We start from the raw sequence: 25,901 nt of genomic DNA, 5'->3' as shown, positions 1-25,901 counted from the left end.
TTACTGATACGGTACAGCACAGGCGGGACATTTAAAGTGTGCTGAATATCTGTTCTAGTGAAGGATCTCCATGTAGCGTCTCAAAGATAACCAGGATCAAATAACTGATTGTATTGACTTTTGTTGGTGTTGTCTGGCCGCCATGCTTTATGCTGTAACTGTCACGTTCTATTCTGTCCCTCATGATCTGTGTTCTTCTTTTCTGTGGGGTTAGCCTCCTGGTTGAGCCAATTTCACTGGCTCTAACTTTTTTTTTTACATCTATGATTTCTAAATATGGCTGAAAGACTTATTACATTGCGATTCTACTTACAGGGTTACTGCTATTATACTTTTAATTTTCCCTCTCTCTTGCTCTGTCATCGATAGGAATTACTTTGACTGTAGTTTTTAGGGGACCCCGACTTTTATGGTAATCCTATGGTGCCTGACATCCGACATAGGACTGTCTATATAATGACCCCTGTTGTACAGTGTCAGAATCACAGGAAAACAAAACAATAACAAAAACACTTATTTCAAATCACGGGAAGAAAGGGACATTTTATCTGAACTAACTCTTGGAAGTCTTATTAAGAAGAACAAAAGATCCATCTACAAAGTAGAGTTTATACATGTAAAAGGGATGTGTGATGTAAGGCAGGGTGGTAAAAATATAAACTGGTTTTCTAGTGATTGGGAGTGGGAAAGTATTTATGCCTCTCTAAACTGCTAATTCGAGCTGCCATCTTGCATCCCAGTGTGTGTGTGTGCCTTATCTCTGCTGGTCTACCCCGAGACCCCTGAGCATGAACCCTAGCGCTCACATGTGGCCCCATTTCCACTACAAGATGAAAGAAATGACCACGAGCCAGGAAAAACTCGCCAAACTGCGGGCACAATTTCTCATCAGTGTGCATGAGTGCGAAAAGACCTGCTTGTAGGAAGGTGGTTCATAGAGCAGCGCAGCAGACGATAAAATACTGCAGTTCTCCTTAAAGAAATGAGGGGTAAGCAATGTCTCTGCTATTGAAGAAGTCAACACATTTACAAACCAAGGAACGGGGATCCATTTTAACAACCCGAAAGTTCAGGTGTCTCTGGCGGCAAACACCTTCACCATTAACAGGCCGCGCAGCAGTAGACAGAAATGCTTCCCAGCATCCTAAATCAGCTCAGGGCGGACAGTCTGACTAGTTTAAGGAGACTGGCTGAAGCTCTGCCCAGTCTGTGGACGGAAAAGCACCATTAGCTCCTGGAGAGGATGGCGATCATGAAGTCCCAGATCTGGTGGAGAATTTTGATGAGCCTCCTAAGAACGAGACACACGGAGTTGAAGCGACTTCTGAAGATGGTGACACTTGCCGAAGTTGCTAGAGCTGCTATTTTATATCATGACAGCCTTTTTAAAATTCCTTTGCTTGTGGATCTGATAAAATCTAGATCTCTAATATTTCTAAGCCCAAGCCTCCTGGACGCTGCAGCTCTTTTCAGTTTTTTGCTCATACACAATTCATTCTTTGTGGCAAATTAACCCTGAAGAAACCTGGGGACAAAGTTTGGAAAAGGGTTAATAAAAATTCTTTGCCTAGTTAAAAAAAAAAAAAAAAGCTACTAATTCATTTTACTGTATCATTTCATGAACTTATTCTGACTACAGACAGAGCTTCCCCCGTGATGTGGATTATGTAAGCTGTCCAAACGGCAACAGGGAATCTACAGAAACCGTCGTCCATTATACAGAGCTAGAAGCCCATATAGTTCTCAGAATTGGCAAACAGAATCTAAGGCCACATTTGTTACATAGATTTGCCAAATTTGGTGGGATGAAACATTTTTTCCCCCCACGGTGTAAAGGGGAGGCGGGCTGTTGGAGACCTGGCCGTGATAGAGGCAGGGGCAGCGCTTAGTGGCTCTGTCTACAGGGCACGCTCTCCGCCTCATCTCGGGGGCTGACCACTTGCACTCCACTTCAAGACACTTTTTTTTTTTTTTTTTAAATTTTGAAAACTCTGAACGCCTCACTGAGGACCGTGGGTACAACATGTGCCAAGCCGCCGATTTCAAAGTTCAGTTGTTTCTGAGTTATTTGACTGGACAAAAGGTCACAAGATATCTTTCACAGTAGGGAAAGTGTAATTTTCCATGTCTTTAGGATGTTTTGAAGTTGCTGAAGTTTTTTTTCTGCAAAATTTCCATAAATAAATAACTTTTTTTTAGCAGTGTTGTAAGCTTGATTTTTGAGAGTGCCTTGACAATAATCATTAACCCTTCTTTCTTCACAATCCAGTCTCCAGCCTCATCCTCATAGAGTACAGGAACTGGAGACCCTAGGTTAAAACCCCAACAGTGCACGTTTGGATTAAAAGTATGAAATTTGGGGGCGCTGGAAAGATGGCTCAGAGGTTGGGAGCACTGGCTGCTCTTCCAGAGGACCAGGGTTCAATTCCCAGCACCCACACGGCAGTTTACAACTGTTTGTAACTCCAGTTCCAGGGGATCTGACACCTTCACACCAATGCACATAAAATAGTTAAATAAATTACCCAAAAAAAGTATTTTTTTTTTTTTTTTAGCATCCTGAAAGTGCTTAATTTAGCCGGGCTGTGGTGGCACATGCCTTTAATCCCAGCACGTGGGAGGCAGAGGCAGGTGGATCTCGGTGAGTTCGAGACTAGTCTAGTCTACAAATCGAGTTCCAGGACAGCTAGGATGGTTACACAGAGAAACCCTGTCTCGAAAAGTCGGGGTGGGGGGGGGGCGCTTAAATTTATGAAGTTACAATGCAAACCTCATTTTTGCCATTAATATTACATGTTCCTGGCAGACAGCTGGGAGGAGAGATCTGGTGTTTGCTGGCACCCTTTCCAAACCCCTGTAAGGCCCTAGCATTTCCTATTTGTGTATTCATGTCTCATGGATCCAGGTAGTTAAGACTTCCGTTTTCACACATATGATTTATTTCTAGCATCCCACCTAAAGACATGTGTCTTCCAAGTTTGCCAGACTGACTCCTCACAACTTTCTTCTTGCACAATCTACCTCTGCAGGCCATTAGCCAGTTGTGAGTGTATGTTTTTGTGTACTTTGCTCAGTGGGAATGGGGATCAACCAAAGGCTAGACTTAACTCCCAACACGCAAAGAAAGTGGCAATCAAGCCTATGTGGGAGCAGATACATCTGCTAAATCTCCTCCTCTCTGGTCCATCCATCCACTTGCCCATGGGACTACATTTATTGTATAATCTCAAATGTTTGTTCCCTTTCCCCGGAGGAGATGAGAGGCAGTTTTGGAAACTCGGTTGAGGGTCTTTGGTACACTCTTACTTTTAACAGGTTTATCAAGTGTAAATCTTTGGGTCATCTTCCAGACTGTGATTAATATACTCATAGAGCTGGTCTATTTTTTTTAAAAGGTATTTAAATGCACAGTCTATGAATGTCTTGTTTGGATCGCGCAAGCCTGCTCATCATGTCTGCCCTGTCGGTCTTCCGCCTTGCCTTCTGAAACTGTGGTCCTTATCTTCCCGAGCCCGTCTGGCAAATGTCTACGGCCACAGTTCCCTCTCCACGCCCTGGGGACGCCGATGCGCATCCCATTCCTGCAGGTGCCAGGTCGTCGGGTCCCCTCCCTCTGCCCGGTCCAGCATCCGCCACTTGCTTCACTTCCCATCGCGTTACTCTTGCTCACTTCGGGGGCGGGGGAGTGGGGAGTCCGTCGAGGACTCCTCCAAAGTCCCCACCATCACCACCACCGCCACCGCCACCACCACGCCGCCCCCTGCTCCGGGCCCTCCACGGCACCGGCCGGTCCCTGCACCCGCCCGACAGCCCGCCCGCAGTTCGCCTGGAACTTTACTCCAGCCAAGGCAGAGCGCCGTGGGCGCGCGGGGCGGGCGGGCGGGCGGGCGAGCGGGCGCGTGCAGGAGCGGCGGCCGCGGGAGCGCCGGACGGCGTGGGTGTGCGAGCGAGCGGGGGGCCGGGGGCGTCGCGGGGCCGGCCTGCCCTATAAGGGGCCGAGCCGCCTCTGCCTCCGGGCGGGTGCCTGGCGGGCCGCGGCGGCGGCGGCGGCGGCGGCGGCAGCGGCGGCGGCGGCTGCGATTGGCTCAGGCGCCCCATCCGGGGACTGGGCTCGGCGCTGCTCGTTCGCCCTAAAGGTACCAATATGGCGGAGGTGAGCGGAGAAACCGGGCAGCGGCGGCCGCGCCGGAGCGGGAGCCGGGCGGTCCCCGCGAAGCCCCGCAGCCGGCCGGAGACCCCGGGCTCCTCCCGCGGGTCCTCGGAAGGCGGCGCGGCGGCGGCGGGGGGGCGCGGGGCGGCGGCGAGGCGCGGCGGGGCTGCCGGGGGGGCGGGAGCGGGCGCGGGAGCGGTCTCCCTTCGGGACTAGGCCGCGGCGGCTCCGACCCCAAGCCGGGCCGGGCGGCGGCGGCCGGGCGGCGGCGGCGAGCCTCGGGCCGGGGGAGGCTCCGGGCCGGGGCCGGGGCGGCTGACGCGGGCCGCCGTTCGCTCGCTCGGCGCCTTCTCCCGGGGTCAGGGTGGGTGGAGAGCGGCCGATCCTCCGTCGGCGACGGGATCGCAGCGCCGAGAGCGGGCTGCGCCACTGCCCCGCCGGAGTGAGCCGGCCCGGCCCTCGGCTCTCCGGCCGCCCCGCCGCCCCTCCCGGCCGGGGCTCCGAGGCCAGCGGGAACGGAGCGGGACTCTCTGCCCCGAAACCTAGGGGGTGGGGGTGCGGCGTCCCCGGGCGCAGGGACCGACCCACAACACCTCGACGCCCTCGCCGGCCGAGCGGCCCGGGAGCCCCCTTCCCCCCCACCCTCATCCCCCGGGCCGGACGGGGATGGCGGGGCGAGCCGAGCCCACCGGGCTCTCTCTCTCCCCCCCGGGACGGGGAGCTGGGGGAGGGGGCGGAGTGACACGGGAGCCCCCGGGGCTGGGCAGGAGCGAGCAAAGCCGGAGCCGACCGGGCGGGCCGGAGATTGACCGCTCACCCTGGGGAGGAACCGGCTCATCCCGGACCCAGGGGCGGTGACTCTGGCCCCCCGTAAGGTGGAGGGGGCTCCCGCTCAGGGCTGGGGACCAGCGTCCGGGTCTGGCAGGCCTACGCTTGGGGGCAGTGGACAAACCCTGGAGTTGGGGCACCCGCGGCGCCCCAAAGGGCAGGCTGGGTCTCAGACGGTGAGACCCTTCTGGGGGGAAAAAGGGGTTGCGTATCGAGGACTTGCCCTGGGGCCAGCGGAGAGCAGGGTGAGCTGTGTTTGGGGGGGAACGGAGACGGGGACGGGGACGGACGACTCCCGAGATGCCCGGGATGAAGGACTGATGCTGCGAACCGACCAGCTCTGCCCTGGCTTCGGCTTCTCGGCTTTGTAACTTGCCGAGCTCCAAACGGTGGCTGGGAGTTGCCTGTTTTCAACTCCAGCCTTCCTCGTCGTCCCGTGTCTGCGAGTTTGTACACTGGGGACTTGGGGAGGAAGGCGAGGCAGCCAAGAGGGGGCCCGAAAGGGGCCGGGAGCGATTGGAGCGAAGCTGCGTCTTGCACTTTTTGGCAGCTGCCTGGGAGCGCTCGGCTCCGCCCCCTCTGCGCCCTGTTGCCTGTGCTGCCTGCCTGCTTGCCTTGCTACGCGATTCAACCTCACAGTTTTCTGTTCTCTCTCTCTCTCTCCCCCAGGCTTCTTTTGGAAGTTCGAGCCCAGGTTTGTTCGATTTTCTTACCTCTTCCGGGGGGCGGGGGTGTGTGTCCCCTGAGGGAATTGGGGGGCTCAAAGATCTGTTGCCAAAAGGATCTAGCTCACACCGAAATTCATCCTGCGAGTTTTTCATCGTTTGGATCTTAAAGAGCTCCCATGTGCATTTGGAAATTACGGCGTTAGAAGAAGAAATAGTTATACGGTTATTCTCTGTACAGGTTGGAAAAAGAAATACCCCAAAAGCCTTATTACAAAGCTGCAGACAGACTTTTTTCTTTTAAAGTAATGTGTCTATTATTCTCACATAACTTTTTTCCTCCAAGCTGGAAATAGTGAATCCCAAATCCACTTTCCTCAAATGTTAACAGTTTAGGTTTTATCATTTATTTATTTAAAAGAAATTGTCCTTTTAGTTTGTCAGAACTTGGGGCAACTTAGATTACTTACTTTAACTAACTTTAACATTTTCCTTTACTTTGTCCTTCGAGAAATGGCTGTAATGTATTTAAGTTGAAAATTGATTTAGATAAAGCTCCCTTAATAATAAAAGAAGAAAAGCAACACACATTTTCCAAGTTTGGCACAGAAAAGTGTTTGATGTGGTTATTTTGAGCCTGGACAGTCTTAACACATCTAGTGCAGAAGTCAGAGGCCACTACAGGGATCAGATAAAAGGAGCAGCCCCCGGAATCTGCAGAGGTAGACCTACAGAGGAGGGGAGCTTGTGGCATCTTCCCCAGCTGCTAAAACGTTTTAGTTTCTCATCCTCTTTCTAGCTCCCGTGTTTCATCTGGTAGGCTCCAGAAAAGTGCCTCTGGAAGAATCTATTCCTTTATTTTACACGGAGGTGATTGGAATGATTTTGCAGAGAGTCTCTCCGTTAGGAACGGAGTGTTAGCTCTTTCTTTCTTCTTTTCTGGATAGGGACTTCCATCATCCCCAGCTCCCCCACGACTTTCTTTCCATGCTGCTTCGGAGGGAACAAGCCGCTTGGCTTGCAGTCTTAGTTTTTGTGTTTAGGTAACTTTCACAGACTTTCTTGGTTATCTTTTAAGGCATTAAAATTGATCAACACAAGATGAAAGGAGTTTGTGATTGTTTTCAAAATTGTTATCTGTATCTGTCCAAGAAGTGTTTTTACAATTTTTCCTTATTTTGAGACAAGCAGCTTTTGTTATAAGTTCAGGGAAGGACTATTCTAATATGCACTTGATTTGAAGCATCAGGTTGATAATGTAGTCTTTCCATTTTTTGCCATTGTCTGAATTTAAGAAGTTGCAATTTAAATAAAAATTCAAAGGCAGTGTGGCTTTGATAGCTAAACAGACACTTACACCATGTTTTTAATCAATTAGCCAATATTTGGAGAGAATTTTAGAGCTGGCAGATTCCATTAGCCCTCAGATGAAAACCTCAAGCTAGACCCAGAGATTCTGAATGGTGTGCCTTGGGGAGGGGACCTTCAGAGCGTTTTGTTTCATCCCTGACACTTTGGCATACCACAGATGTTTCTTGGGAAAGAAAATTTGTAGTGATGGGTGTTCTGGCTTGAGCTAGTTAGTAAATATTCATCTTTCTCTTTGTTACACCATATCTACTTCAACGAAATGGGCATATATTTTTTTTAAGCTTTAAAGAAATTACAGAAACCTCCTGGCAAATAAAGTCTCATGGAAATTTATATTATTTGTGTGTATAGGAGGGTGCTGATGATTAGAAGTCTCTGAACTCGGACATGGAACTGTAGTTGGAGCCTCTCTGTCATGAAAACATTTTGGCCTAGTTCACTGTTTTGGTAATGATCTCACATGGCCCTTAAATATTTGAAATTTTAAAATAGTAAAAGCTTGCTTAAAAATAGAGCAAGCTGTGTTTAATATTCTTCGATCCACCTCTGACCATACCCCCAGATTTCAGTGTTACTTTCTTTCCATGCTCTGAACTTCACTGGTCTAATTGTATTCAATACTAGAGCAAAACAAATGGAGAAAATACTGCTTTTCATAAATCTTGTTTCTTTTGGAACAGGAAATTTCATTCATTCATTCATTCATTCATTCATTTATTTATTTATTTATTTATTGTAACCTGTTGATTTTATATTAAAAAATAATACAGTTATAGACAAGTTTGTATTGACAATAGCAACTTGCAGTGGGATGTCTTCCAAAACCTTCAGATAGGATTTTCTGTGTTACCTTCACATAGTCCTAAACATTTTTTAGGAATCCAAAGCATGGGCTTGCATTTTGATGTCTGTCTGATTAATTCTGGGGAGTTTGAAATACTCTCAATATGTGAATAAAATGATTCTGTGCTTTAAAAAAAAACTGTTATATAGAAAAAATTGTTATATAGCTGCTTCATAGAAAGTTGTATTTGTTTAAAATTTTCTGTTGAGTTTTGTGTCTTTGTTAAGGGTTAGAACTAATGTAAAGTATATGGTCTATTTGAAATGTTAGCTTCAGTTTGCTGGCAGATTCTTGGGGAGTCTCCCATTCCCAGGAACTTAATTCTTCAACCAGTTTGCCATTTTGTTTGTTGGTTTTGATTGTGTGTTTTGGCCACACTGGGGATTGAACCCAGGACCCCTGGAATTGGATGAGGCCATTCTTCCTCTTTGCTCCGTGCCCAGCTCTTGCTGTATTAAGCAAATGAATTTGACTAATAAAAAGTTTGACCGATTTTCTCTTCAGACCATGCCATTGAAATCATTTTGTTACTATTCTAAGGTTTCTTTTTCAAGGTCTGGATGCCAGTAAAAATGTTTGTAAATACTCGACCTTGTTCTTCTGCTGGTTTAGATGCCTTTTCAAGACCACAGTCTTACTTTACAGCCCATAAAGTGTATAATAAATTCATTTAATAAAATCCATGTATAAATATCAATAGCAACTGGAAGAACAGCAGGCATTCTTACTTTTTCTTGTAAATGACCTTGTGGATGTGTGGAGTGATGCAGTGTGTTCCATTCCAGTTGGGTCTCTGTCTTCTGAGGACCATGACTTTGACCCCACTGCTGAGATGTTGGTCCATGACTATGACGACGAAAGAACTCTTGAAGAAGAGGAAATGATGGAGGAGGGTCAAAACTTCAGTTCTGAAATTGAAGACTTGGAAAAGGTAATGGCTTTACTTTGGCGTTAGAGAACACAAACTTCGGTAAAGACTTTGAAGTCTTACTGTAAATTCTTTCAGAATCTTTCTGAAATAAAAATATCGTATGCATCATTTTCCTTTTCAACCTAACAATGAGATATTACTGATTTCCTCATTATTTTGAGAGTAGCCTAGTCAGAACATTTTCATTTCGTTATTTATCTCTTAGCCTGATTTTCAGCTTATCTCAGAACAATGAGGGTCAAACTTAAGTTAAACTTAGTTCTGTAGTAGAAGAGGGAAAAATCTTTTCCTTCAAATAACTTATAATTGGTAGGAGGCTGCTAGACACTGAACAAGTTTTACTGGACTTTCAAATGGAAATTGCTAATATCCCGTCTTTACCCTCCAGTCATCTTTTAAAAACTTGGCTAGATTGAGGGTAGCTCACAACTTCAAAATGAATTCAAATGGACAGTATTTAAGCCTTCACTTACTAGGGCTGCAGGAAGGGCTTCCTTCCATAGGTCACCTTGGAAGGCTGTAGGATTAAACTGTCTGTAAATTAACATCATTTGAAAGTTTCTAATAGGCTCACAGTAACAAAAGCCTTGAGGAATAGTAGAGAATAATACTAATGGCCCGGGTTTCCATCCTCTTGTGCAAACATGTGGCTTCTTCGCTGTCTTTGTGAGGCAGGGCTGTGCGCCCTAGTCATTCCTTCCTGTTAACATACAGGGAGACAGTCTTCAGGGCCGAGACTTCCAAGCTTGTTCCAGGAAACCTGAGGTTTTCGAAGCATCTTTGTTCACATGGTTAATTAATCCAGTGTGATTATAATTGGGTTTATTAATTTAAAAAGTACATCCAAGACAGAAGTGGTGGCTATGCCTATCTGTATTCCTAGAATTTAGGAGGTAGAGGCAGGAGGATCATAAATTTAAGGTCAGCCTGAACTAAAAAAAAAGAAAAAAATTAAAAAAAAAAAAAAGAACAAGAACAAATCAATAATAAGAAAGACTTACTGACTTAAAATATGTAGTCCTTTCTGTGCTTTTCCTTTTTTAATACGTGCTGGTAATTACATCTTTTCTTTTCTTTTTTTTTTTTTTGATACCCATCTCTGTACATTTAGAAAATGTATGCTTTTGTAGTCTCTAAAGTGTATCAGGGTCTCTATTTAGATGGTTCTGCTTCTTGGCAGAATATAATGATCTTAAATTTTTTGAAGACTCGAGCTGTGTCTCCATTCAGAAGGCTGATTTGTCTTTCATTGTGTAGTGGATGAGAGACGCTGTGAGTTCCTACTACTCCTCTGATTGGTGGTCTTTCTGCAGGAAAGCGCAGCTATCTCTGTTCTTTATTGCTATTTAATGAAACATGAAAAGAATAAAAGAAACAGATATAAAGATAAAGAATAAAGCTCCTTAAGCTTGTGGATGAAATTTTATATTTTTATATAATTTAAGATACTGTATTGATCTTTCTTATTGAAACCGCAGATTAGGCATTGGTATATTTTGACAGTTTTAGGGATAGGGTATTAATGTTCATTTTCAAAAATGACACCTAAGTTTTATTTTTACAGTAATTAGATTGTTGACTATGAATGCATTTTAGTGCTTACACAGTTTGGTCATGTGACATGGAAAGAAAGTGATGCAGAATCCGTTTTCCTTCAGTGGCTCTTTGTAAGTGGAGACTGTGGCTGGAGTGTAGTTGTGACTAGTTTAGTTATAGCAAAGGAAGGCTTTATCACAGCTTCATAAAGTTTGATTTTCCATCTAACTGCTTTCCAGGATTTTAATTTAGTAGTTCTAAATTTGGATTTAGCTCCTTTAAAAGGTTATTATCATTCCTGATTTTGTTAACATGTAGATTCTCCCTTAATGTTTAAAATTTCCTAAAAATTCAGAAGTTTAAATAAGAAACTTTAAAAAAAGCATATTTTCCACTAGACTTTGTGTGATTTTTTTAAAAAACCATTTAAAGATCCTCTATGTATTGTTTGGCAAGGTCTCCAGGATTGGATACTGAGCTGGATCTGCATTACACAGTCTTAGTTCACCTGCCCAGCAATGCCCCCGGCCTGTCAGATGGGTGCCAGCTGTTGGTTCCCCGTTCTTGACTGTAACATGTTCCGTTGCTGAAGAAATAGCAAAGTAAACATGGTAGTAGGTGCATCCTAATTCTAACATGATCATCAGATTAAATTAATGGTCTTTTGTTTTTTTTACAGATAGGGAACTGGAGATGTAAGGGGTTAGGTGGTTATAAACCCAAGGGAATGATGAGCAGTCAGCATGCCCTGTGACTCTAAAGTGTCTATTCTACTGTCCTAATACAGACTAACCATTATAGAGCAGTTCAGTACAGATATGGCTGCAAACTTACCTGTGCTCTTAAAATTAAAGAAACTCAACAAAAGGCCTAAGAAAAGGGGAGAAAACCCTGTCGTCAGCATGTTTGGATCAAATTTGTAAGCTGGGCTTGCCATCGAAGGTCCTCAGAGACCTCGAGATTCAGTAATTCGGCTTTTCGGGGAATGCATAGCAACACTTCATTACTAGGTCCTAATAGAAAGTTCATTCAAGAAATGCGTCCGAAACTGGACTCCCTTTGAGCAGAATTGAATCCAGAGCTCTCACACAGGTAATTTGTCTTTGCTATCAGCCCCACTAGGAAGGCTGTGCCATCTCTTGAACTTAGTAATCAGGTCTCCGTGATCACCCTGCAACATTTGCATCTTTATTATGAAGAACCAAGAACCTCTCGCCTCCTCCCGCCCTCTGATTTTTCTGTTCTTTTCACCCTGCCCATCCTGGAAGCATATGCCTTATCTCACACTAATCCGTGTAGCCATCCCTTTGCCCTCGGTTTATTCTACTAAGAGGTGTTGTTTGAGATCGGATCTCCTGTGGAGGCCAGGCTGCCTTCACGTCTGGGGTCAGTCTCAAGTGCTGGTACTGTAGGTGTGCACCGCCATGCTTGGTTGTCTTCTTTTAAAAAATATGTCGTGGCACAACTCTGCTCGTAGGTTTCTCACATTGGGAAGAAATTATCTCGTGACCCTCTTGGTCACTCTCCCTTTTAGTCAAGTGTCACAGCATAGCATCTTTGTGCATCTCCTCTCCCAGTCAGCCCTTGGCTTGGCCTTTTCCATCTCGTGGAAGTCACCAGTGATTCCTGGAAGCCAAATTCTTGCCTGTCAGAATTCTTTTTCTCAGTTGATTTCTCTTTGCTGTTTGTCCACAGTGAACACCTTGGTCTCTCAGCATTGCTTCTTCCCTCCCTCCCAGGCTCCTGCTTTCCTGGGTCTCCCCCACTCATACCCCTCCAGCTCTCTTAGCCACAGGCTCTTCTTTCTCTCGGGTTCAGCCCTCGTCTTTTCACTCACTTTGCCCTTTCGTGGGATCTCACTCAAGTACACCCCACTTTGGCTTGATCTCTTCATAGCTATCCTAACCCCTGCCTTGGTTTTGCGACTCTGTGTCATACTGGTGCCAAAGTTAGCTGACTTCTCAGGCCGGAGGTCTTGCGCTTTTTAGACTCAGAGATCTCTTTCAATTCTGCTATCAAATAACTTTAAAAACCAAACTTTCCTCTCTTACATGGTACATAAATAATTCTTTTCCTTAGTTCAGGTTCCTATTCTCCTTTGTCTGGAACACTATTTTTAAAATAAAAACCCCATTTTAACATTTGTAGCTGTACCCTATTGTGTATAAGCTCCTGTTTCTCAAGTTCTTGGACTAAGGCACAGACCCCTTATTTCTCTCTGGCCTTTTGTAGGTGAGCTCATCAGCTCCCATGGCTTTAAATATCATCTAGATGCTAATGAATGCCAGATTTATATCTTTAGCCCAGCCGGATTCTCTGCGCTCCAGGCTCCTGGCCAACTTGACTTTTCTTCTTGGATGCCTTGTAGTTCTCTCAAACTTAACTTGTGTCCTCTGTGAAATTCTTGAATAGAATTCCTTAAAGAAACAAAACACAAGGCTTTTCCTCCCTTGATCTTTCCTGTCACTCTGAAGGGAGCACCCTCTCGCTCAAGGAGAGATCTGGGAGTCCTCCTCCTCCCTTCACCCCCACACTTAATAACCTGCTTGATTCCACCACAGCATACGTCTCGTCTCTTCTCTTCAACACGAGGGTCTGTAAGTGGTTTCCATGTCTCCAATTGCTTTCTGCGTGCAACTTTCCAGTATTTTAAGAAGAAATGATGTCAGTCCTTCTTTTAAAAACCATGTTTTATGTCTCTCTCTCTCTCTCTCTCTCTAGAGAGAGAGAGAGAGAGAGAGTGTGTGTGTGTGTGTGTGTGTAGTCACGCCTGTGTACCTGTTGCAGTCAGAGGAGAGTTTGTAGGAGTCTGTTCTCTCCTTCGGTCGCGTGGGTCTCAGGTTGAACTCGGAGAGTCAGGCTTGGCTGCAGGTGACTTTGCATGCTGAGCCATCGAGCTCGCCCTCCTGTTCTTATCCTCCAGTGGCTTCCCATTCCTTTGGAATACAGTCAGGTTCCTGTCCTCATCATGAAGCCTTTTTGATCCATCACTGCTGCTCTTGCCATTCTCCTTTCCAGTCCCTTTTCATTTATCCCACTGAGCTTGGGCCATGCAGCTTAGTGAGAAACCAGCTTTCAGGTACATCTTTTCCTTTGGATGGAATGCTTGCCACTGGATGGCTCTGTCCCATGCTTAGAGACTCGGCCAGAGATGGTTTTGTGTCTTCTCTGCTACCAATGAAAATGGACACCAGCCTCACTCTTTGTCTTTGGGTCCTTTTATTTGCACTCATCATAGTTGGCAGCTCTGTCTGTATTGTTGGTTCTCCTAATCCAAGACCAGGCTGGGAAAAGGCAAAGCCTGTGTGTCATACCAACACCGAGTACAGTGACCTGACACACAGCTGCTGTCACTCCTGGTGGATCACACCCTGAGATGCAGCCTCTGTCTGTCTTCTGGACATCCGTCCTCCATACTGTTTCCTGGGGTCAGGTCCCATGTCTGGGTACTCCGCTTCAGCACCAGTTTCCGAGCTGGGCATCACAGCCACTGTGTTGTATGGTGGTTAGCCGGTCTTTCAGTAACTCTGAATTCCTTCAGAGAACGATTTTTCTGTAATTTTCTGTATCCTGGTCTAGTATCCCTCAGCAGAGTACCTAGAAGTCGTTAGTGATACAGTAGACCGTCAGGGAATGAGGAACAGCAGCAGGTGTCCCAGTACCGAGGGCTGTCACCTGTGAGGTCTCAGAGCTATGATGCTGCTGACAGGTGGTTGGAAAGGCTGCAACCACTCACCTCTAGTGAGTGAGATGAGCCACAGGAATGCTCTGGAGAGACCACGGGGTTCTTTAGGTTGTGCCAGAACTAACCCATGCTGGTTTCTCCTTGGGACCTTTCATCTCAATTTGGGCTGTGTAGCAGGAATCTTAGAAGGTCTTATTAATAAGATCAAACCTGAGGCCAGTTATTGGGGTGAGTGCTGGAAGATCAGAGAAGCAGAACAAGCCACAGCTACCTCACCTCGCCAGTTCCTCAGCTGATCCTGTTTCCTCAGACTGGAAGCCTCTGAGTCCTTATCCAAATGAATCTCAGCTGAACTGTGCTGCTCAAAGCCTGAAAGCTTAACCAGCCAAAAGCTTCTAGTTTCTGGTCTTCATGCCTTATATATCTTTCTGTTTTCTGCCATCACTCCCTGGGATTAAAGGCTCACTTCTTGGGATTAAAGGTGTGTATCACCATGCCTGGCTGTTTCTAATGTGGCTTTGAACTCACAGAGATCCAGAGGGATTTCTGCTTCTGGAATGCTAGGATTAAAGGTGTGTGCTACCACTGCCTATCCTTTATGTTTAATATTGTGGCTGTTCCATTCTCTGACCCCAGATAAGTTTATTAGTGTGCACAATATTTCGGGGAACACAATACCACCACAGGGCTGACTTCACATTTATGAGTTAGCTTGTGTTACATGACTTAGTCTGAGCTCTGTGCGGTCAGGCTCAGTGGTATAACTGAGTTTCACATGTATGGAGGTAAAGCCAGAGTTCAGGGACCTTCAGCCTACATTCCCTGGGCCGTGGTGGACACCTCGCATCTCTGTAGGCGTTGTCGGTGCGTGAGTCACTCTGTGCTCCCCGTGGACGCTGTTTACACGCTCCGCATTAGCATCTCCTTACAGTGTACTGTGTGACAGAGTTGTTTGTCTTGAAGTTCTGGAAAACTAAACCAGTAAGCAAGCTTTAGGAAGAAATCTCTTATTGATGTAGGTAAACCTCTTACAATTCGTAAGTTATCAAGTTGATTTTGAAGTTGTTTGTGAATGGTAGCTGTAAGTAGTCCTAGGCATTGTATTAGTTAAAGCAAGTCTGCTCAAGAAGCGCATGATGAGTTCGGGGGTCGGCGTGAAGCAGGGCGTGGGGTCCAGTACTGCAGCCACAGCATGCAGTTCATCAGTGCAGTGTTGTCGGTAGGACGCGGGGTTCTGGGGTTCGCACTCAAAACTGAGGACATAAAAAGGAGAGTTGTGGTTGGACATCATTAGATTGGTTCAGCCAAGGTTTCCTTTGAAGTCTTCAGTTAACATGAAGAGGAATCCAAGTGGTGAATGGCTAATTAACTGAGAAACAAGCCAAAAATGATGTGAAGTTGTCTGTCGATCAGTCGATATTTATTGGAACTATTTGCTTTTGTTCATACACTAATTAAACACTAGGTTTAGTATTTTCCAACAGCAATACACAATGAAAACCTGAAGCTTGGCTGTGGTTGAATCTGTGCTGTATAAACTTAAGAGCATTGAGTTTATCCGCAGTTCAGATTGCGGCGTTGCTGAGTCTCTCTGTGCCCTGCTCACCTAGGAAGGAAATATGCCTTTAGAAGACCTACTGGCATTCTACGGCTATGAATCTACAATTCCGACGGTTACAAATTCCAGTGCCAACAGCCCCCCAAGTGAACTTGCAGATGAACTACCAGACATGACTCTAGACAAAGTGAGTACGGGCCTTAAGAAGAAGGTTTCAGGATTGCTGACATCTCCTGCTTCACTAGAGATGCTTTTGCTTAAAGCAGTTTTTAATTCTGAAATATAAGCTTACTATTATTTTGGCGACTGGTTTAAACATTGTTTGGCTTTGATCTTAATACTTTCTGAATAGTAGTAGTTTTTTCCACTCTTCTCCAATATTTTTCTGTTTATACGTTGTGTCTAATGGATTTTGCCTTAACTACCTTTGATCTGTAAACACATGAAAACATTAGTTAACAAGTCTCCCAGAAGCGTTCAGACTAGGTTGCCTTAGGCATAGAGTTCTGTTTCTGGGTCCCGGGAGTGACAGTGGTCACAGCAGCTAAGGCCATAGTGACCTGTCTCTCACAAGCTGCTGTGGGGGTGCCCACTCCTTGCTGAGGAGAAACATGCAGCTGTGGCTCCACATGAAAGGAGGTTTTCCTTGCCTGTCAGGCTTCAGGCTGGAAGAGGAATCCGCGTCTCGGAACCTCTTCCTGTGAGTTACTTTGATACACTCTTGAGGCATTCAGTATTGGGTGCCTGCTGTATACCACCAGTGCACTTCATGTGCTTCGGTTTCAACAGTGTTACCGGTTAGTTTTTAAAGCATTGGAAGAGTAGAGTTTGGAGATATTTCTAAATTTTTAAAAATAGGTTGGAAAAAATGAATATAATTGCTAGCCACTTAGAAGTCATATTTTTGTTGTTGTTTTATTGTTTTTTGAGTTAACTCTATTGCTCAGACTTGCCCTGAACTCCTGAGCTCATGAAACTCCTGCTCCACCTCCTAACCTGGTACTGTAGACACACACTGCTGTGCTAAACAGATTGTTATAAATCCACTGAAAATTGGTCTGCACCTTCCGATAAATTCTTCACATGCCCATAAAGTAGCCAAGTAGTTTAAGTGTACAATTGCATTTGTTATTCTTATTTGATAAGTCATTAAAAATTTAAAATAGTATATTATGTAGATAGCTGACTATTAAGTGTTATTAGTATTTATGTACATAAAGTAAGTTACAGAATTTCAAATTTCTCAGAACTAAGAAGACATGAAATAGTTCTTTATGATTGTGTGTTATAAAATCAAAAAGGCATCTCTCCTAACTGGTGAGAGGCCACTCTTCCTGACTTGCGTTCCTTCCCTCTTCTTCCAGGAAGAAATAGCAAAAGACCTGTTGTCGGGTGATGATGAGGAAACCCAGTCTTCTGCAGATGATCTGACACCGTCCGTGACTTCTCATGAAACTTCGGATTTCTTTCCTCGGCCTTTGCGATGTAAGAGGTCCCCCTCCCCCTCCCCATTGTGTTAGCAATGATGCCACAAGCTTCAGGGCATCATATTGTGTTCAGTATCCAGTGTAAATAAAATGTCGTTATAATCGGGATAGGATTCTAGCCTTTATTATTGGGATGGAGCGAAGCCATATGCTGTTAAAATCCACTCACTCACCTAGTTTTACAAGCTGCCTGTTTTCTTTCCCAGAGCTCATCTGTTGCTGTGGTAACCCACCTTACTTAGTTCAGCCAAAAATGTTATAGATTGTATTTTGGGGGGCTTATTAGAAGGCCCTGCTTAGCTGTTTTGAAAACTTACCAGTGGTCAAAAAGTATTTTTGTTTTCAGTGATTCATTATTTTTTTCCCTTATAGTTCTTGGTGTTTAATGTTTATTAGTAATACTAAAGGGCTTTAGACTGAAAAAGTGCTTAATTGCAGTCCCCTTTATCCTGAAAGCTGCTCTTGGAGTAGTTAATATGTCTGGGTACACATGAGTACACATGCATGGTGTGTGTGGGGACAGCTTTGAAGGACTCAGCTGTCTATGTGCAGTCCTGGGTTAGTCCCCGGGTGAGCAAGGGGGTGGCACTGGCTTCCTCTTAGTTCCAGTCTTTTCGACCATGCACTGGAATAGTAATGATAGGGTACACTTGAAAGTCTTAGCGTTCTCGGGGTTTCTGTCATTGTGACAGATGCCAGCTGTGAAAACAGCGCGGGCTTAATGATAACTAGTGAATCTTACTTACTCTATGGGTTTTTATAGTATATAAATGGCATTCTCTTAGGTGTTTCAAAAACTTTTTGCATTTTTTTTTTCTCTAAGCAAACACTACCTGTGACGGAGACAAGGAGTCAGAAATTGAGGATGTTGAAACGGACAGTGGTCACTCACCTGAAGACTTGAGAAAGGTAGGTTGAGTTACCGTTACAGTCTAAGAGAACGTTTGGACTAGTGTCTTTAAAACATTTGTAAGGGCTGGTGTGACGGCTTAGTAGTTAGGAGCATGTACTCTCACAGAGGACTGGAGTTCAGGTCCAGCCCCAGGTCTAGTGACTCACAACTGCCTGTAACTCCAAGTTGAGGGGATTTGACTCTGACTTCTGTGCGCATCTGCACTCATTCATGTATGCATGCGTGTGTACACACAAATACACATAGTTAAAAATAAAATGAATCTCCAAAATTATGTTTGAAATGGGACCAGATAGATGGCTCAACAGTTAAGTGTGTGTACTGCTCTTCTAGAAGGCCACGTTGGGAGGTTCACAACTGTCTGTGACCCCTACTCCAGGAAATCCATCACTGTCTTCTGGCCTTGCACCCCATTCATGTGCACATACGACTACCCCCCCCCCCATATTTAAAAATCAATTAAAATCTTAAAAAAGAAACAACTTTCTAAAGCAGTTTGTTCATTTTATTGTTAGGTGGTAAGGTTTATTTGACTTAGTGAGAACAGATTAATGATTTGGGATGGTTTTTCAGTGCTTTGTGTAATAATGCTGCTTTTACTTTGCCCTCTCCTGTAGGAAATAATGATTGGTTTACAGTATCAGGCGGAAATCCCCCCTTACCTTGGCGAGTACAGTGGTGAGGACAAAGGTAAGGTCAAACTACTCTCCTGCCTGTGTTAGTAGTCTGATGATACAGCAGCAGCTTAGTTATGCAAAGACAGACTGCTCATCAGAGCACCTTCCAGAGTGCAGGTAGTTAGGCCTGTCTTGGGAAGAATGTGTCAGAAGTGACCATGAAGCCGGGCCAGGTGGGGCCTGCTTAGGATCTTAGCACTAGGGAGCCGGTGTAGGAAGATCAGGACTTCCGGGGCACCTTAAGGGGAGGGCCACAATGGTAAGTCCCTGTTTCAAAAAGACAAAAGGAAGTGACCCGGAGCCCCACCCCAGCCCACAGCGCTTCCCAGTCTGTGAGTGCCACCTGTGGAGACAGCCTTGTCTCTTTAGAAGGAGCACCTTCGTCCAGGCTTCACAGGAGTTGGCAGTCTCCTCACCTGAAGTCGTGAGGTTGTTACAAACATGATCTATGGAGAAAAAACTCTGGAAGGAAAAAGAAACCAGGAGGAATTCTTTTGTCCTGTCCCCCGAAGAGCAGGAAGTTGAATGTACCCCGATGCCCCCCTTTGCTGTCCACCACTCACATGGTGCCTCCTCTCACTTGTAGTGGATTCCAGCTGTATTTGGTCCTGAGAGTGTGGGCAGCAGAGGGTATTGGGATTATATGGACTGTTTCCCTGGACACCGGGTCTTTGCCCAGTGAGCTGCTTCGCCTCTGGGAAGCCATTCCGACTCCGCTTTTCTCTTGTCCTCCATGTTACATTACTCTCCATTTCAAAGCCCAGGGACTAAGACCCTGGCCATAAGCTGGCGGCCACTAGCAGCACCATTTTCCTAAATGCTTTCTGACTGATGGAGAGGGAGCAGGAAGAGCTGATGGTCGGCAGCGCATCTCGCCCTTCCCTCATTCCCATGACATACACAGACAAGGCCTGACATAGCCTTCGGTCTGCTGGCCAAACCCAGCAGAGGGAATAGTCTTTCTAGCCTCAAATTCAGAGAAAAGCTGTGTGCCTTCTGGATGTTCCCAGCAACTAGCCCAAACATTTCAGTTAAAGAAACTGGTTCTAGAAATCTCTCAGAAAGAGACACCTGAGCCTTGACCGGGTCTGGTGGCATACCTGTCATCCCAGCACTTGGGATGTTTGAGGGAAGCCTGTGCTGTGTGGTGCTCCTGGGTTACCTCTTACTGTGGAGATGTCCGTCTTGATGCTGCATGGCGCCTTCAGTCTGACTTTCCTGCTAACTGGGAAGGAGAGTGTGCCGATCCTACATAGTTCAGAGCATTTGGGTCCTGCTGCCAGTGAAGGGTTCTTATTAGTTATATGTAAGGTGTTACATGCTCACAGCGTGGATTACACTTCAGACCCTGGGGTGAGTACTTGGGTCGTCAGTGTTACTCCCGTGTGAAGCGCAGCTTTGAGTATGGCGCCAGAGCGCACTCATAGGACAGACCTGTGGTAGTGACGGTACAAACGCGTCAGTGTCTGGGTCATTTTAAGAGACTGTGCAGACTGTTGTTCTTACGTTTGCTCTTCTTTCTAAAGCCTCTATAGGGGCTTGATTAATCTGCCTCCTTTAATTAAAATTCACCTTTGATTGAAGCACTCTATAAAGGAAAAAATAGGCCTTTCTTAGGCACCAAGTTACTATTTGATATTTTGGCTTTTTATTTTTGTTTTATTTATTTGTAATTTTAGCCTCTAGCAAGTTCATAAGGTCATTTGTGGAATTCAAGAGAAAATTCTAAAGAGATTGTAGAGAGTTTGACTGGGTTTTGGTTTATCTTTTACAGCTTCATTACAGACAGTAAGATACCAATATGGGGTTCACAGTCGTACTTTACTAGACGTAGAGAACCCTCCAAGCCTCAGTAAATCCAGCTTCCAAAATGCCTTTATTCTCTGACCATTGGGCCCAGAGAGTCAAGGTAGACAGTTCTGTGTTCTTCTATGCCGGTGGAGGGCTGTACTTGCTCAGCGTTCACACCGATGCTTAGTTACCTGTCCCAGTCAGTGGGCTCTGTCAGGGAAGGGAGGCACAGTCTGCACGTTTCTTAATGTGTTCACTCTTTGTGATGTGTTAACGGGGTTGCCTTTCTCAGCATATGAAAATGAAGACCAGTTACTGTGGCGTCCTGATGTGGTTTTGGAGAGCAAAGTCAAGGAGTACCTTGTTGAGACATCGTTAAGAACTGGAAATGAAAAAGTCATCGACAGAATTTCTTCAGGCACACACACCAGGGACAATGAACAGGTACGTTTCCTCCCCTTGTATTGGGATTCCAGACAACTTTGTAACTCCAGATGTCTGAGTAGTGTAAATGTGAATGGAGGCTGGCGGTTGACAGGGGTGTCTTCCTCGATTGCTTTCGACATTATTTTTTGAGACGGGATCTTAGCAAGAATGTTGGCACTTGGTTTAACACTTGCCATCTTTACTGTTGCAGGACAGTGTCCATCTGTTTATCACTAGTATTGCCTCCCTTTCATTAGAAATTGATGCTAATTAGTCAGGTCCTTTTACAACAGCTGTTGAATGATCATTTAAGTTAAAACATTTTTTTGATATTAATGTAATATGTCATTTCCTCCTTCCCTTTCTTTCAGACCCTCCCATGTACCGGTCCTCCTGCCCTCCACCCCCCACCCCTGCGTGGGTTTTCAAATTCATAGACTTCTTTTCTTATCACGTGTGTGCGCTCTCTCTCTCTCTCTCTCTCTCCTACATCATAAGTAGAAACTGCTTGGTCTGTGTAGCACTGCTTGTCTGTGCGTGTTTTCAGGGCTGACCATTTGGTACTGGATAATCCGCTGGTGTGGTCCTCCTCCCTGGGGAAGACTGTCTCCCCTCTCAGCACACTCCTTAGTTGCCTGTCGTTCTTGGTGGAGGGTTGAGGCCCCATGGGCTTTATTTCCCCTTCTGGATTAGTGTGTCTTTTGCTGTCATCCTTATTCAGCTCATGTTTAGGCCGCCTTGGTGAGACTTCAGGGATATAGCTTCTGGCATTTCTAGGAAATGTCACGGTCTCACAGCAAACCCTGTTCGCTGGTTCTTAAAGACTGCCCCTCTTCCATTATAATCCCTGAGCCCTGGGTGCAGGAGTTGAGTTGGAGGCGTGCAGCTGGTACTGGGCACCACGACTCTGCATTTTGATTGGCTGTGGTGTTCTGTAATGGTCTCCTTCTGTTGCAAAGAAAAGTTCCCCTGATGAGGGGTGAGGACTGTACTTACCTGTGTGATAAGGAGTGGTTGTTTAATGTTGATATATTCATGTTTATGTTTATGTTTAATGTTGATATATTCAGCACTTTTCTCATGCCGTGAGCCTCATCTTTCCTGAGATTTACTTTGGAAGGTGCTTATTACTGAACTTGCAGTTGAATTCTGTCCGCTGCCGTTTATTTCGGTAACAGTCCCAAACACTTCACAGCAGGAGATTGGTTGACATAACCAATCCCGGGCACAGTTCCGGAGAAGGCAGGCAGCTCCTGTTATGGAGCCGCCGAGTCCCCGAGGAGCCAGTGCTCTCAGGCCTGGCCGCCTCTTCCTTTGCAGCTCCCAAGAGGGGGGAGAGAGCAGCAAGGGGAGATGCAGCTCCAGTTTTCCCAGCTTCCAAAATGACCTAAAACTGGGGAGTTGGCCCAGGCAGTGAGTGCCTGTAATCTCAGCACTTGGGAAGCTGAGGCAAGAGAATCAGCTTAGGGCCAGCCTCAGCTAAATGAACTCAAGGCCATTCTGGGCTCTATTTCAGTAAACCTTAAAAAATAAATAAATAAATAAATAAAATCTTCCTGATTGAGAAGACCCAGAAAATGTAAAAGTCAAGAATGATGATAATGGATGACTTCTGGGTAAGAACGGACACATTGCTCTGGGTAGATGGCTCAGTGAGTACACCATCAGGACCAGAGTTTGAATCCTCAGTACCTACATAAAAAAAAAAGATGAACATGGTAAAGCACACTTGTAATCCCAGCGCTGAGAGATGGAGTCAAACCCTTTGGGGCTTGCTGGATAGCCAGTCTGGCCAATGGGTAAGCTCCAGGCTCAGTGAGAGACCCAGTCTCAAAAAATAATGTGGAGAGTAATCCAAGAAGATAACCTGAAATCAGCCTCTGGTCCACACGGGTGCACGGATGGTTTGTGTTTCTGCATCCACCACATGTAATACATAGACACTCACACAAACCTGCTCATATGTCATGATTGTTTGAGGCAGGGTCCCTACATAGCCCTAGCTGTCTTAGAACTCACTCTGTAGAGCAGGCTGGCCTCAAACTCCCTAAGATCTGCCTTCTTCTGTCTCCCAATTGCTGGCATTAAAGACATGTGCCGCCAGGCGGTGGTGGCGCACGCCTTTAATCCCGGCACTGGGGAGGCAGAGCCAGGCGGATCTCTGTAAGTTCAAGGCCAGCCTGGTCTCCAATGCAAGTTCCAGTAAAGGCGCAAAGCTACCACAGAGAAACCCTGCCTCAAAAAAACAAACAAACAAACAAAAAAACCAAAACCAAAAACAAAAAACTAAAGACATGTGCCACCATGCCCAGCTTGTCATGACATTTGAAAGTGTTTTAGAATGTTTGTCAGGACTCTCCTATAAGATACCTGTTCCTTAAAATGCTCTTAGATATGAACTGTTGCGGTGTGTGTTGAATTTTTTTCTTCCCCTCTTGTTCTCTTAGGCATTATATGAACTTCTCAAGTGTAACCACAACATAAAGGAAGCAATTGAAAGATACTGCTGTAATGGAAAGGCATCTCAAGGTGAGAAACGCGGGGATTAAAGAGAGATGGCAAGGGCTGTCCATGTAAGGATCAGGATAGGTGATGTATTGTGAAGGGTAGAGCAGTCCTGTGACGTTGTTGTGAAATCTGTGCTCATTTTCAACCCCCCATCACCTCCACTTTGTTGTAGAAATAGTTACAGAACAAAGTAGACCCCACAAGTGACATTACGTCAAAGTAATTAAAAAGAATGAATTTGTGGTTCATTTTAAAATATTGGGAATATTTTGGTTTTTGTTTAAGTCAGAAAATAAAATGGAGATTTAGATTAAGGGGGAAAAGAGGGCTGGCCAGATGGCTCAGCAGGTAAAGGTGCTTGCTGCCAAGCCTGAGGACCTGAGTTCAATTCCTAGGACCCACATGGTGGAAAGAGAGAAATCACTCCTGCAAATTGTCCTCTGACCTCCCTACACATGGATACACAAACACAGATAAATGAGAAAAAGCAAAAAGATGAACAGTACAGTCCATGGAGTTTTCTGAAGGAAACAGTTATAGTGATCGTGTGGGGATTTGGTATAGCATTTCCAGTCTGTATGAGTGCTAAGGAACATGGCTGCTCCTTGAATGTCTCCATCTGTATATGAGTGGATTACATGCACTGTGGCTGTCATTAAGTGTATGTAGAGTGAAAATAATACTTAGTGATGTTCTATACATGGCATGGGAAATGTGCAGGCTGGAAATGTATATTGAAATTTGTAGGTTGAGAGAGTACATTGCAATACTTTCTTGTGGAAGATGCATCTTTGAAAGGATTATTTTAAGCTGTCAAAACTTTCAGTCTTTAAACACCAGTTTTTTTCCTGAGTTCAAAATATTTTTCACTTTTTTTGTCTACTGGTCCACAGTATCAGTGAGTGAGTCAATTCAGAAATAAAGGAGAATAATGAATAAGTCTCGACTATAACCTTGTGAAGGCCTTCCTGCCCTAACTAGAGTTCTAACCTGCCAGCATTAGCATCTGCTGGAAATTTTAATGGGATTTAGTATTTGGAAATCATGGATTAATTCTCTCTATATTTCCTCAGCATTCACATACTGACTTGAAATAAATATATATAGATTATTCTTTATTTACCATCTTGAATTAAAGAACTTACTTTTATGTTAAACCAAAATAGTTTTTTCATTTTACTCCAGAAAGATGATAGTCATTTTTACTTCACTTAAAAATGTGTTTGTTGGGCCTGGGGCAGCAGCTCAGTTGGTAAAGAGCTAGAGTTGGATCCCTGGAGTCCACGTGGAAAGCTGGGTGGTGTGTGCTTGTAGTCCTAGTGCTGGGAGGCAAACACAGGTTGATGCTTGGGTCTTGCTGGCAGCAAGCTTTGCCTAATCAGCAAACCCCAGGTTAGGGAGAGACCATGTCTCAGTAAAACAGGGTAGATGGGTCCTGAAGAGACATTCATGATTGGCCTCTGGCTTCCATATGAGTCTTCATGCACTTGTGCACACACAGTGTTTAAAAATAGTTTAAAACACCATTAATCTGTGTCCCACAGTGCAGAGAACAAAAAGTGGGGATTTGTTGTTGCTTTTTGTTTGTTTGTTTGTTTGTTTTTCTTTTCTCTGAGACAGGGTTTCTCTGTGTAGCTTTGCGCCTTTCCTGGAACTTGCTTTGTAGGCCAGGCTGGCCTCAAACACACAGAAATTCGCCTACCTCTGCCTCCCAGTGCTGGGATTAAAGGCATGCGCCACCACCACCCAGCTGCTTTGTTTTTTTTTAAGATGTATTTTTACTGTTTTAGTTATATAGATATATGTGTCTGTGTGTGGTATGTGCCTTTGAGTGGAGGTACCCACAGAGGCCAGAAGAGGGCATCAGATAGACCCCTGGAGGCTATGGTGAGTTGCTTGATGTAGATGCTAGGAATCAAACTTGGGTCCCCTAGAAGAACAGTACACACTTAACTGCTGAGTTCTGTCTTTAGCCCAGTATTTTTATATTCTAAATGACTAGTGTGTATAGTTGGGTAATGTTACCTGAAATACCCTAGATTCAGAATGTGTGTGGCTCAGAGAAGGGTTGAGTTTCTGGCCTTTCCCAGGGAACGCAGAGTGAAGATAAATCAGTGATGCACATGGAAGAATTTGGAGGCTGATTGAGTTCTTCCCTTTTCTCTTTAGAAGGAATGACAGCGTGGACAGAAGAAGAATGCCGAAGTTTTGAACATGCACTCATGCTTTATGGAAAAGACTTTCATCTTATACAGAAAAATAAGGTAAATTAATGGAGAAATTTCTTACTAGTTACAATGGATATAAGCAATGATTCAAGTTGTTTAATTAGGGAAAACTGAGCAATTTGTTAATGTTCCCTGCTAATAGTATTTCTAATATTATTCTAAACATGATTGGAATGTGCTTACAGATGCCACAGTTACCAAATTCAATTCACACAACAGGGATTCAGTATATTTTTCAGGAAGCCTTCCATGTGTCTCCTTGACTCTCACTTTCTTCCAAACTGTTCTGATGTTTGCGGTCTC

The 25,901-nt window shown here is 45.0% G+C and overlaps 1 protein-coding gene and 1 pseudogene across 5 annotated transcripts in view; both read left to right on the top strand.

Annotated features, from left to right (window-relative positions):
- Positions 1–806: 806 nt before the first annotated feature.
- Positions 807–1,356, top strand: LOC121822924 (transcription factor BTF3-like; annotated as a pseudogene).
- Positions 1,357–4,023: 2,667 nt separating this feature from the next.
- Positions 4,024–25,901, top strand: part of Mier3 (MIER family member 3) — a 28,224-nt gene continuing 6,346 nt past the window's right edge. Inside the window, exons 1-10 of one of the 5 annotated variants that reach the window (XM_076551898.1) lie at positions 4,024–4,153; positions 5,648–5,672; positions 8,644–8,789; positions 15,621–15,755; positions 16,933–17,053; positions 17,879–17,964; positions 18,586–18,658; positions 20,729–20,880; positions 23,310–23,391; positions 25,540–25,634. In XM_076551898.1, coding sequence (XP_076408013.1) covers positions 4,145–4,153; positions 5,648–5,672; positions 8,644–8,789; positions 15,621–15,755; positions 16,933–17,053; positions 17,879–17,964; positions 18,586–18,658; positions 20,729–20,880; positions 23,310–23,391; positions 25,540–25,634 — 924 coding nt within the window. In that variant the 5' untranslated portion in view covers positions 4,024–4,144. Of the gene's footprint in view, positions 4,154–5,333; positions 5,673–6,534; positions 7,462–8,643; positions 8,790–15,620; positions 15,756–16,932; positions 17,054–17,878; positions 17,965–18,585; positions 18,659–20,728; positions 20,881–23,309; positions 23,392–25,539; positions 25,635–25,901 lie in introns of those variants that run through there. The other 4 variants (XM_076551895.1, XM_076551897.1, XM_006981670.4 and 1 more) reach the window with 4 other exon arrangements.

The sequence above is a fragment of the Peromyscus maniculatus genome, chromosome 15 (genome assembly GCF_049852395.1).
Source record: "Peromyscus maniculatus bairdii isolate BWxNUB_F1_BW_parent chromosome 15, HU_Pman_BW_mat_3.1, whole genome shotgun sequence".
Lineage (NCBI taxonomy): Eukaryota > Metazoa > Chordata > Mammalia > Rodentia > Cricetidae > Peromyscus > Peromyscus maniculatus.
The sequence above is the reverse complement of the archived record's forward strand: the minus strand, read 5'-3'. Positions and strand labels throughout refer to the sequence as shown.